Source organism: Phalacrocorax carbo, chromosome 2, assembly GCF_963921805.1.
Source record: "Phalacrocorax carbo chromosome 2, bPhaCar2.1, whole genome shotgun sequence".
In the NCBI taxonomy this organism is placed as follows: Eukaryota; Metazoa; Chordata; class Aves; order Suliformes; family Phalacrocoracidae; genus Phalacrocorax; species Phalacrocorax carbo.
The window spans coordinates 87,941,971-87,955,372 of NC_087514.1; the positions used below are offsets into that span (position 1 = coordinate 87,941,971).

The 13,402-nt window shown below is 35.5% G+C and overlaps 1 protein-coding gene across 1 annotated transcript in view; it reads right to left on the bottom strand.

Annotated features, from left to right (window-relative positions):
* The window catches only part of CDH9 (cadherin 9), a 100,850-nt gene that overhangs the window by 70,458 nt on the left and 16,990 nt on the right, over nucleotides 1-13,402 (bottom strand). The window contains exon 3 of the mRNA XM_064443428.1: nucleotides 662-977. Coding sequence (XP_064299498.1) covers nucleotides 662-889 — 228 coding nt within the window. The 5' untranslated portion in view covers nucleotides 890-977. The remainder of the gene's footprint in view (nucleotides 1-661; nucleotides 978-13,402) is intronic.

Here is a 13,402-nt window from a genome sequence, read left to right on the forward strand (position 1 = left end):
GTGGATGGTGAGACACCACAAAGGGCTAAAAATCTGGAAATCTTTGAGTTGTGTGTTATCAGAAAAGGTAGGACTACAGACAGCTGGAATTCAGAGGTGCTGTTGTCATCAATAGCTGATTTAGATATGTCTCAAAGAATGGAAAGTCTCTCAAGACATTAAGTAAAAATCTCAGTTTATTGCAGAAATGATGAAAACCAGATCTTTTTCTTATCAAATACTTTATCCATACTTAGAATCATGCACAGACAGCCATTTTATTATTAATAACTAGAATTCTATATTTCACTTGAGGAAATACACATCCTAGTATACTGGCAAATGCCACAAGGTAGATGAATGAAGGCATAACTTCTCTATTCCATTATGTAATATTTATGTTTAACAGTTGAAAGCTGGAAAGAATTCAGTGATAAAACTTGCATGGGCATATGTAATAAAACATTTCAGTCTGAATAATTTCTTTTTTTTTTTTTTTCACTAAATGACAACTTTGAACAATCATGGAAGCCTCAGGTGGTCCATGACATGCTTTGTTTGACTTAAATGAGAAATTGGGTCCATTGTTATATGAAATGCAAAACAACTGTGGAGAAAGAGGGAAAATATGAGGGATGTCAGATGCATCATCTCCAAAGAAACCTTTAAACACAAGGCTTACCTTGCCCACGTATTGAGTGTCTGGACCTGTGTACTCCTCCAGCAAGAAAAATTGATTCCACATCCAACCACGCTTGGTGCGGTGTAGTGTTTTTCCACCATTCTCTGACAATCCTGTTATCCTTTCACTGTGTGAGTGCTTGTTAGTCCTTTTTTGGAATGGCATCATATCAATCGCATGAAACATACAGCTCCAAAGCAAAACTGTTAAGAAGGAATAAGTCCTCATAATTTACAGTGATGCTGTTAGCCTCCACTCCTCTAATAATTCACCAGAACAAATTTTTCAAATGTTATATTCCTCTTGTAAGTAGGACCTAGAGGATGGAGAAAAGTATTTGAGTAAGTTATAATAATTCTGTGTCCCTAAGGTCATGGCCTTAGGGAAACAGGAATACCAATAGCCTAGTGATCACAACAATAACCCATTGGAAATTACATATAACAGTAAAAATAAGGACTGGTTGTATGTTGGAACATTTTCTTGAGACAACTACACACAACAATTTACTCAGAGAGTTTTAAGTCAAGTTCCTTAATGTCTCCTTCATCTTCTATTTCACTCTTTCACACTATATATACACACTAATTTAAAATACAATTTGAGTAAAATACTTCTTAATCTGAAAACTTCAGCTATGAGCAGCATCCTGACACAACAAAACAGCCCAGATAGTAAGAAACCTCCACCCTAATGTTTCCCAGCTCAAACTGATGGTATCCTCTCTTACTATCTGTTCAGAATTATCTGCAAATCTGAATTTTCTGTTGCTTCATGACTAACACAACCCCTTCTTCCCCTTTGCTAGCCCCCAATTGTCCAGAGGATCTGCTTCTGTTTCTGCATAAAGGAACTCATAATATAAGATAATATAAGAAGTTCTATTGATGCCTTCAACAGATTCCTTAAGAAAGCAAAAGTACTTTTTAGATAACTTTAGGTTCATAGCAATCCTGGTGGGGTTAAAAAATTTCTGCATTTGGGAGAGAATTCTGCATTTAGAATGTATTATTTTTTTCTTTTAATGAATGGGAATTTCATGATATAGAAACTTGTTATTATTTTTCTGAAACTGGTAATGACGTTTTGGGTGAAAGTTTGTAAACAATATTTAATCAAAACCAAAGATTAATTTTTTAAACCAGTGCTCTCTATTTGGCAATATAGCTGAGGTGCCCGTTATCCCCATCTCTTCCATAACCTGGGTTTCCTGTCAAGCCTGCTTTTGCTTTAGGATATCGTCAGCTGAGCTGTCCTTGTATACCACAGAAAGCATAAGAAAAAAATTCAGCAGCAAAAGTATCATTTGCTTTGGGAATCCTAGTCCATGAACAGTAATAGTAACATGAAGCTACAACACCCAGAAATTATAGAGTACTGAAATTTTGATCTTTCAAAAAAACATTTGAATACCTATTCAAAAATACCTATCCTCCCTTCTCCCACAACCCATCATTACCAGCAGCTATTTTCACTTTGGGTTTTTTTTTAGGGGAGAGGAATGAAGTCTTTTTCTGTATAAAAAGATCAAAATTTTTGGAAATAAGATGCTTTTTGTGAAAAATTATTGGTCAGTTGAGAATCAAAATTTTTTAATGGAAAACATTCATTGAATTATACTATAAAGGCCTTAATGATTAAATTGGTAGAATTGTGTCCTTGTGTGAAGTTTTCCTTAAAATGATGGTATTCTATATGGTCTCAGGATCCTAACCAGCAATCCTCAAGGAGGATCAAAGTCTTAGCATTTTAGTAACTTCAAACAGAGTTTTAGCTGAGCAAGAAGTGAAGGCTTGGAATATTTATAACTTTCTAACATCATGTTCAAAAACAAAAAGAAAACAATTTAATAGGTGTCAAATTTATGCAGAAAATCACAGATATAATGCAGGAAAAATCTTATTTTCTTTTATGTCTTTATTTTAACTGAATAATCAAAACACAAAGTAAATTATCTCTAATTTGCATAAAATCATGGATTTAGAAACATCTTGGCATACATTAGTAGATGTATTTTCTTTGAATCCTGTAGGTATACTCAAAATCTTGTTTTCTCCCTTGTAATGTACTGTATGTTCCTGTAGCATGCAGAGGGGCAAAGGGAAACTTCCCTGTCACTAATTTAACACAGTAAATTTTGGCAGTAGCTGGAAAATATGTTGTGTACATGATAATCTTGCCTTATGATTGAAACTTACTGAATAAGATCAAAAGAAAAAAAAAACCACAAACTCAGCCAATCTTTTATCCATATCTAAATTTGATTATTCTAATTCCCTGTATAATATAGACTGAAGTAGTTTTTATCACTGAATAAAAATTATTTATCAATGTAGAGCATAAGACATGATCATCCCTATACTCAAATCCAATCCACTGTACTATCTAAGGTAGATTGGAGGGTCTCTTCAAACTTTGTAATCCTGATTAAGGTATTGTAAAATGAAAGGAAACGACAACAGGTACTACTTTTGAAAATACTGTACTCAAAAGGCAGACTATCAAGTTTGTCCAATGGCTCTGAAGTCTCTTATTTCTTCTTGAGATATGCTTGCTTGATATGTCCTCAAATAATGGTCTTCCACAGCACTTTTTGTTGGAGTACAGTTCAAGAATTAATCTTAATGTACATTCTGAATGATAATATGTTCAAATATTCATATTGATCAAATTTTGGATTTGATTGATTTTGCTTTGTATATAAGTGATGTGTTGCTATTTATTCTGATAGGTTTTATGTTTTTATAAATTTAAGGTCATGACTGATTCATTTCTCTAAGTTATTGGAACACACCACCTCTTCTGCATTAAATGAAAACAAACCACAAAACAAACAAAAAGCCCTGAAAAGTACACATGCGTTTGGCAAAATTTTAATACATATAGAATCTATGAAGCTACTAAAAATATATTTTACAAAACCTCTAAGCCTTGGCAGTCCGCTGTCAAAAGTAAGTTATGCAAAAATGTCGAACAGTTTAAATTTTCTCTTCAAAATGTAATTATTTCAAAACTTAGACAAATAAAATATTCAGATTATTTAGTCTGGTTTATTTTTACTCTTTTTTGAAATAGGGGGAAGGATAGGTGACATCAGTATATTTTCATTTGGCCATTTGGCACATGTGATTCTATGTTCAGTTTTATGACAATTTCAAATGCAAGTGAATTTTCAAATTTTGTATGCTTCACTTTTGTTTTTCAAAATTACTCATTTTTCATTTCCTGAAATTACCCTTATTCCTTCCTGTCTAAACACTATTTGCCATATTCATTCAAATGTATAAGATGTTTATACTATTCTTGTCTTTGTACTCAAAGAGCTACTTCAAGGTGGTCATTGATGTATGCATCTTGTCTCACTGCCAGCTGTTCAAGTGGATCAGGAGTTGCTTTTGGTAGACTTAGGTGGTGTATTTTAATGCTGAATCAAAGGATTCTGTGTAGTTTGGAAAAGTAAGAGTAGCTATTGAAGGGACCACAATGCACTGTGCCCAGATGGTCCAAACCTGCTATAAGAAATTATTTCTGTGCAAACACAGAGTTTTTTTCTTGGAGGAATCTAGGTTACCATATTTTACCCCAGCCAGTGCAGAAGTTAATGAGAGTCTTTAAAATGTGCGGTTTTCTGTGTAGTGCTGCCCTCTACTGATTTGCTTGCTAATTAACAGAAGGACTTCACTACTGAGAGGAAAGTCAATATACTTAATGTCAAGAAGGGTAAGACTCAGTTTTTGGAATTTTAAAAAAAAGGAAAAAAAACTATTTCCTACTTTTAATTTCTACAGTAGTTGGATGTATTAGGTGTAAAGAGAGAGTTACCAGTCTCGATCAGTCTGGATCTACTGAACATTATGGTAAACATCTAATCTGATTTCTTCTAAAAGGAGCAAAAATCTTTAGTCTGAAACCAGAGAGAAGTATTTTAATGGGTTTTATTCTAAGTAACCGATCAAAATTATATGCACAGCCTCTCCTGCTTCACTTCTGCTTCCACTGTTTACTCACTACATGAATCAACTTATTGTTCTTGTCAAAATGGTTTTCTTCCTAGTTGCATGGAAACTTCTTTAAAGATAAGGTATTAAGGTATTAAACATTTTAATACTCCAAATTGTGGAGAACCTTGATTCTTTCCCCACTTTTCAAATCAGAGGATCTGACTGGAGGCAATAAATGTTTTTTATTTTTACAGTTTGAGAGATCTATTGTGGTAGCCTACAACTATTACAGTCTCTCCTTGCAGTAAGGACTCTGATATCAGAATCCCACAACAGTTCCAGGTAAATGAATTATCTCTGTATGAATGACATTATTCTCCTGAGCACATTAGCAACTGGAAAAATGTATTTATCAAAGCCCATTTGAATGTAAAATATTCTATTTAGATTCTTCAGGTGTAGTGTGAAATAAGCCCTGCTGGGATCAATAGCAGGGATTTGTTAGCAATGATGCCAATTTAAATGTTTCTATAGCAATTGCCATGGCAATGTTTTTAATTAGTGCAGCACAGTCACTCACAAGCATAACATGAAGAAAGGCTAACCTTTGGCAACTTGATAATGTATCCCACATTAGTTTTTTTCATGTGTTAATAGTGAAGTAAAATTCTGTTCTAAAAGAAAAAGGCTGTAATGCTTGTGTATAGCTAAAAATAGCAGAGTTAACTGCAGCAGCAGTGCTTCATATTGCGCTCACTAATCTTTAAATAGAAAGGATGCAACTGATGTTCATGATGATCCAAACAATCTGTAAAACTAAAATATGTATTTTAACAGGATCTAGCAAGTATAAATCTTGTGTAGCCTGCATGCATGGAAGCAGTCTCATTGATTTTGGCTGTGTTTCTTTTCAAAACAAAATAGCTGAATGTAGCTTTAATCTATGTAGCTTAAATACTAAGAACAGTGAAGCTGTAACAGCAAAAGGCTGTGCTATAAACTGCACACTGCCACTGATAATACCAAGACTTAGCTAGAGGCTAGGTCTGTGCCACTGTGGGTTCATTTTTATTACTCCCCTAACTAATTAAAGATAGCCCAGGTATGCATACACATGCTTCTCTCTGATTGCAGCACTCAAATATTCTCTGAGTGCAGTCATCCTACAAACATGAATATAGACTGTGGATGTATTATCGATGGCTGACTTTCAAAAACCAAGCTCCTTTTGTTTTCGTCTTCCTAATTTTTTCCTTCCCTCTCCCCTCTTCATAGGTAAAGATGGGGTTGGGGGTAACATTGAAAGGATGAAAAGAAAACAGCCAATGTGCTGAACCTGGGAGATTCAAGAAAGATATTTTCATTTACTTCTATGAGAGCTGAAGTAGCTTTTGAGGGATCCCCAAAACTTAAGGAACAGATTTTTGACTTACGAACAGCCGTTCGTTGAGTAAAGTACTCATATCCTATTCAGGCACAAAAACATGGGCCACATTAAAAAAAAAAGAAATACTTCCCCACTCAGCAGCTCCCATTGCAAACCTTTTGGAACAGATTTTCAGAGCTGCTTTTTGCCCATTGGGTTGCTGATCAGCATTATACACATTGGAGATAGGTTTAGATGAAAAGTTTGCCAGGAAATAGCTGAGGGCAGTTCTTTATGTCCGGGACACCACTGCACGTTCCCTTAGCTACAAGAGTCAAGAAGTCATATGAATATAAATATAGTTTTAGGGATTGTGAACTATACCAATTTGTACTGGAATGTCTGTTGAATTAATGTCTTTAGGCAAATGAATCTATGGTTTGCAGGTGCACTATAAGAAACATTTATCTTGCTGTGATGAGAGAGTAGCATTTATTTTAGAGCTTTGCCAGCCTCTTGGGCACATACATTGGAGACACTAGTCCAACTCAACATGGCTTGAGTCACCATCTCTATAGCACTCACAGTGAGTTAATGCCAGTCCCCCAGGTGGGTAGATCTGGCAAGAGAATGTGTTGATTTGTGTTTGGACAATCCCCACTGGCAAAGACTTGTGCAGAGACACAGCTGTGATTTAAAGCAACTGTTCCTGGGTGGTGAAAATACCATCTGCACTTCTCTGGAGCAAATCTCTTCTGAGGTGCAGATGAAACTGTTTCTAGACTCTTTTGCCCCCAACCATCCTTCCATCAGTTAGTGAATGAAGCCTGCAGCACTTCCAACCCATCCTGTATAAGGGTCTCTCACTTGTTAGCAATGATATTCAATGAAGCTCAAAAGAGACTTTTAAAACATCTGCTCCTAAGACAGCAGCTCACTGTATTAAAAAAGAAAAATGTATATTTTCACATTAAAAAAAAATAGAAGACCCTTTTTCTCCAATAATGAACCTTTTTACAGGATCTGCTTTTCATCAACATGAGGGGAACTAGGAAATACAGCTCTTGTAAACCCTTAATGCAAGGCCTTTTGAAGATATTCCTTTGATCTTTAGTATCGATTTTTCTCCACAGGGAACACATTTCACTCTTATCATATAATGAAGCTGCATTAGGTGTTTTTATACCACACCTTATTTACAAACGCAACACATTCATCACATTCATGGTTTTTAAAGAATAGCCTTCAGAGACAAGAGGAAAAATAAATGCTGTCATCAAAGCAAATGTCTTCTTTTTGCTTCCCCTTTAAGATTGCCTCAAATTCTGTCACTCGTATATTGGTTTGCTGTACTTTGATATTGGTACCCTGCAATATTTAAGGCATTTTTTGTTGGCTTGGTTTTATTTGTTTGTTTGTTGTTTGCTTGTTTGTTTTTCTGTAAACAGCATATCCCTCTGTCTGCCCGATCCAAAACAAAGCAGTATCTGGAGGAGAAGGCCCCTATTTTCCAGACATATCAATTCTCATCAGGCTCTCTGCATGAAGCAGATGAGATTCACCTATGGCACCTATGGCAGCACTGGTAATGACAGGACGTACTTACCAGTTCTCCTGATAACTGGGATTACATGCTTTCACCAAATGGCTCTTTCTTGCTGCTTTATTATGCAGCTGTCCACTCTGGTCACACAGCTAGGTCCTAACGAAGCAGTCTGAGATTCCATGTCAGATGCCTCCTATCTCTGCATATCTCCTGAGCACAACATGTACCAGGATGAGAGTTTGTTAAACTTTCTGCATCTTCAGCTTGTACAATGGCCCAAGAGGCTGTTACAAGTCAGAATTTCTCAGAATAAAGACATCTTCAAGCTAGTATTTCCCAGATTTTAAAAAACCATTAATCTCTTCCATCCTGCTGGTTTTTTTTGCTCATGTATGTTTGAGTTGTTAGAAATCTTGTTCCTATAGAGAAGGATCATGAAAATCAGACTTAATTACTGCCTGAAAGGGGATATACATTCACTTCTCTGGACTGGAAAAACTCAGTTGCTGACCAATTAAAGGTAGTTAGCAGATTTGGACTTGTAATTGCAGCCTGTTGTTGCTGCTTCCTTCCTTAAGGAACTGAGCCGCTGCTGAATGCTGTCATTTATCAGAGCTCAACCCCTTTATGCCCTTCTGCTGTCTCCAGGGGGATCACAAAACCAAGAAAAGTCTCATCCTCAGAGCTGAGCAGGCCCCTTGCAAGCACAGGAATTTGTGCACAGAAATAGTGCATAGGTTTAACATTTCTTGCTATTTGTTATCTCAGTTAATCTGAAAGGAGTCTGATGCAGCTGAGGCTTCAGCCTTTATTTCCATAATAAACACCCTAAAATACCTACAAGTGGCAATTCTACCACTTACAGGAGTAATACAGATTTCAGAAATATAAAGTACAATTTTCTTATGTCTAGGTCTGAATCTCTTCCTTAAAAACACCCTTCAAACAACCAAAAAAGCCCTTGACTTGCATCTCATCTAACTTCATCAATGAAAGGCAAATACAAAACATGAACAAATTCTAAATAAGTGTAAGAAAGTATTGCTTATTCTGTTAGTATCCAGATAGTCCAAGATGAGGATGTCTTCAACAATCAGACATCCATGATAGTGTATAAGCATGGAGAAGCATATAATGATTTTTCTTAGTCTCCAAATATTAGGTATTTAGTAATCCCCAATAGGTTCTTTGCTTTGAAACCATATAAGCTTTTAGGAGCCACAACATTCTGCAAGGAGACTCACAGTTTAACAGTCTTGTGGAAAGAACACTTTTTGTTTGTTTTTGAACTTTGCAACTGACAGCTTCATTAGACAACTAGTACTGTCATTGGACAGTACAGTAAATAGTCATTCCCTCTTCGCTCTCTTTGCCACCAATTAATGTACAGACTTAAATCCACTTCTCCTTCCGTTGTCTCTTTTCAAAGATGAAAAGTTCTGGGACTCCCTGTTTAATCATTCTTTGTCTGGAAGCTGTGCCATACTTTTCATTGCACCTGTAGCCCTCCTCTGAACCCCTTCCATTTTTTTGGTGTATCTTTTGATATTTGAGATCATAATTTGTTGCAGTATTCAAGCTGCAGGAGCTTCATGCATATATAGATAGCAGCTTAATCACACTGTCTACTTAATTTCATTATGATACATGGCATTGTTTGCTTTTTTTGACTGCTGCTGAGCTCTGGGCTAATGCTTTCCTGTTATTATCTATCATCACATTATGGTGTTATTCCCCAATGGCAATAGTCAGACTTTATTATTTTAAATGTAAAATCTGTGGTTTACCATGTGTGTGGCTTTACATAATTTTGTAACAATTTCACCATCCACCATTTTGGTGTCCGTTCACTGTATCACATGGACTACAAAAGTATATATAGCAAACTACTATAGTTATTAAACCATTGTAAGGTAGAGACTGGTTGTCATGGGGAGACTCAAATCCGTATGGTTAAACTCTCTTCTTCTCTTCCCTGTCTACCTCCAAAACAGGGTTACCATGTCCATATCATCTATGAGAAATCACCCTGGGCTTGGCCCTCAAACACCATCAGGAATTTTCTGGGAGAGTGCCAGTCAGTACAGGCTAAACTGATGTTAGGGACTGTAATAACAGTGGAAAGGTATGGACAATTACATTGCAAAAGCCAGTTTACTTGCCAGGTGAAGTATATTAGTATAATCATAGATTACTATGATTATAAGCTTGCAAGATCCTTTTGCAAGCTTTTGCAAAGGCCTCTTTGCTCTAGCATGCTGAATGTCACGCAGTTTTTCACCTTGCTATTCAAATGTGTTTTCAGTTTATTTATGAATATGTTGAAAAGTGCTGGCCCCAGTACAGATCCCGTGGAACAGACCTTATTTCAATGTGAAAACTTTTTATTTATTTCTTCCTGCTGGTTCCTGTAACTAATTACAGGTGTATGCAGGGACCTTCACTTCTAGCTCATGGCTGCTTAAGAGCCTTTGGTTAGTGGCCCTGTCAAAAGCCTTCTAGAAGTACAACTAGATCATATCAGAGGTCAAAGCTATCCATATACTTGATAACTCTTTCAGAGGACTCAAACAGGTCTGTGAGGCAGGACTTCCTTTTCGAAAAACTTTACTGACTTTTCTCCAGTATGTCATGTGTCCAACAATGTATTCTTTGTAAGAGTTGCTAGCAATTTCACTGGTTTGAGCCTCAGAGTTTGTCCCTGTGACTTGTCTCTGATAGAACTGAATATTTTTTAAAAGTCGGTGTTGCATTTCATACCTTGAAACCCTCATGTATCAAGAAAGTTGAAGTGAAAAGTTAAAGAAAATGATGAATATTTCAGCAGTTTCGTCACTGAGATTCCTGATAGTATGCGTGAAGTTGCTGACATTTACTCTGACTTGAAATCCCTGTACTGCAATTAGATCTGATGAATCCCTGGTTAAATAAATAAATAAATAAATAAATAATCTGGCATTTAATCCTTAAGGGTTTATAACCATTTCTGTTTTCCCATGAAAACTGTGACAAATGAATCACAGAACAGTGGGTAGCCACAAGCATAATACTGATGGTAAAGTTTTGCATGGAACTTCACAAACAAGTTTTCAGTTTTTAATCATAGGAGTTTGTTAAAATCAAAATGTTTCCCCAGCCTCTGATGAAATGACAGAAAGGGTATCACACAAATACATGGCATTGGATGTTGGGTGTATATTCTGTTCTGATGGACCCTTTTTCTGCTATTTGTTTCCTAAGGGTTTATGCTCTCTCCCAAGAGCTAGTAGCCTAGATGTGGGCAGTCAAACTCCTTTTGGTGCTTGACAGTCCTGCAGAGAAGCCCACCAAGAACTCTGATCAGTAGCTCAGAGTTTGGTTTCTGTGTTCAATTGCAAACTGAAATTTTGATTACTTAAAGATTTAAAGCCCTCTGGGGAAAGAAATCCTCTAAATTTTATTTCTCTTTGAGGTTTCAAGATTTCCTATAGCTTTTCGTGAATTTGCCTTCCTCAAATGTTTATCCTTAGTGCAGACTTTATATGTGGTTTAGTGTTACTACCATGACAGGCAATCTCAGAAGACTTCAGACCCATCTGGAACTGAGATAGGGAAATAGGTCATTTGCATATGCGTTTAATCATTTAATCACGTCCTTATGAGACTGCAGTTGCTATTGCTGATACCAACCATTTTATTATTTGGTTTCTTTGTTTGTAGCAACCAGAGACAAAAATAACTAGTTTGTTTCTCTTTAAGATAGCAGTTAGCTTTCAAATGACATGTGATATGTTTCCTTTAGTAGAAACTGAACCAAACTTGAGAGTTTAATAGTCTATATCTCAGTATGAATTCCCAGAGCATGCAGATTTTCATATGGTTTATTTGGTTTAATTCAAAACATACATAGTACCTTTCAGATAACATTCCAGAATTACCCCCTATATTTTCCTGCCCTTTTCATTAAAACTCAGTAAGAAGCAAAAGATGTAACTGCATGATACTATGTATATGGTTCCAGTTTCAGAGAGAAAAAGTAGGCATATGCCTGAAAAGAAGTGGATGTAACAAAGCATTTGCTTTATGTTGTCTGCTCTAGTATTTTTTGTCTAGCTTTGACTGAAATGGCAGGGCATAGTCAAGCTTTAAAACTGTCTCACATAAACTCAAATGCCCATGACTATCTCTCTTCCTTCTCACATTTCTAAAAGATGAGGGAAAAGGGTATATGAGGGACCATAACTATGTTTGGGCTTCATACTGCTAAGACAACTCATAAAATATCTGGCTTCAGAGAAAACAAATTAACAGAATCACATAACAGGAAAAAAGAAAGTGTATGGTTAATCTGTACATAGGGATGCGTATGTCAGTAACTTTTTTTTTTTAATCTTTATGTAGGAATAGATATTTTGCATGAAACAAAGTTTTACTTCTTACAAGTGAATTTCCTCCCTTCTTTTTATCTTTGTGATTCTTCAATCATTATTACAGCCAGATTTTGATGTCACTTTTTAATAGTACGTCTGGGTGTAGACAGTATCTGTAACTGAAACAGTTTCATTACTACAGTAAATAAAGCTTGCTAAATTGCACAGTTCTTTCCTAACTCTGAAGAACTGTCATTATACTAACTGTCCACAGGTAGTTTTTCATGAAAAAGAATGTACCTTCATCTAAATGTCATTACTATAGTGCCGATTTTAAAATAAACACTTTATAGTTACTAATAAATAGAGTGAATATTAATGATCCAGCATAGTCAAATGCAATTGTCCTATTGCAGTTCTGGATGCTTTGAAGGGAAAACATGCTGCAATGGTATAATTAAGATGGGTGTCATGGTATAAAAATTTTAAGTTAATTGATACAAATCCAACTAATTTTTTAATTGTATAGCACAACAACTTAATGAATGTTGAAGAATTACTATTTCTAGTACTAGAAAATGCTAAACAATTCCTGTAGAACAATTCATTTGTACATATCTGCTTAAAATCCATATTTTATATAAAGGTAATAAGAAAGCAATAGGAAGGATTTTTGAGTGAAATGAAGCCTGTATTCTGTATGACACAGTTGAAGTCAGTGAATAGTGCTACTGAAATTTTCATGACATTTTTTGCCAAAAATTTTATTTCTAGTTGTCTCACAGCAGCATACATGGAGACATGGAGTAAATTGAACCTGTTGTGTAATGTGGAATTATGCCTAGATATTAGTATAGAAGAATGGTGGTATGCCTCCAATACTTGGAAAAGCAAAACTCAAATTCAGAATTAAATATAGTTATATCTATAAAACCAACATTGTTTGGTTACTAGTATTACATGAAGAAAAAAATCTTAAACCGTAGGACTTTAGGTTCTGTCAGGATTCACTATTTTGTGTTAATCGATACCTTGTAAGAGTTTTACTCTTTCCTCACCTTTCCCATCTAATAAAATACCTTTTATTTTACAGGAATGATTTTTCTTGTTCTAAAAATGGTATATGTGTTTTACTTCTTCAAGGGTATGTTCAAAATTTTCCTGAAACCAATGCATATAAGTCTGTGGACTTTTGGCTATGTCACAGCTATGCTGAAGATTTCAAAAAAGGCAATGCAAATGACTGTTTATTTTATTTTTCACTCACAGTTCCTAATGAAGTAATAATAGTGTAGGAACAAAATTTGTTCCTTTCTGGTCACTTGTCTAAAGACTAAGTTAGCTTAAGTGCTTTTCATCAATCTTCTGTTTATTCTTCTCCTTCATTTTGTATTAACAGCACTGCTAAAATAAGGAGCTGTCCATGAGAGAATTTTATGTTCCAGTTTTTATAGGTACTTGATAGACTAATGTTTAATGTATTTCAAAAATATTCTAGCTACAGCCCTAGCTAGGAAATGCATGTTTATTTTTATAGAA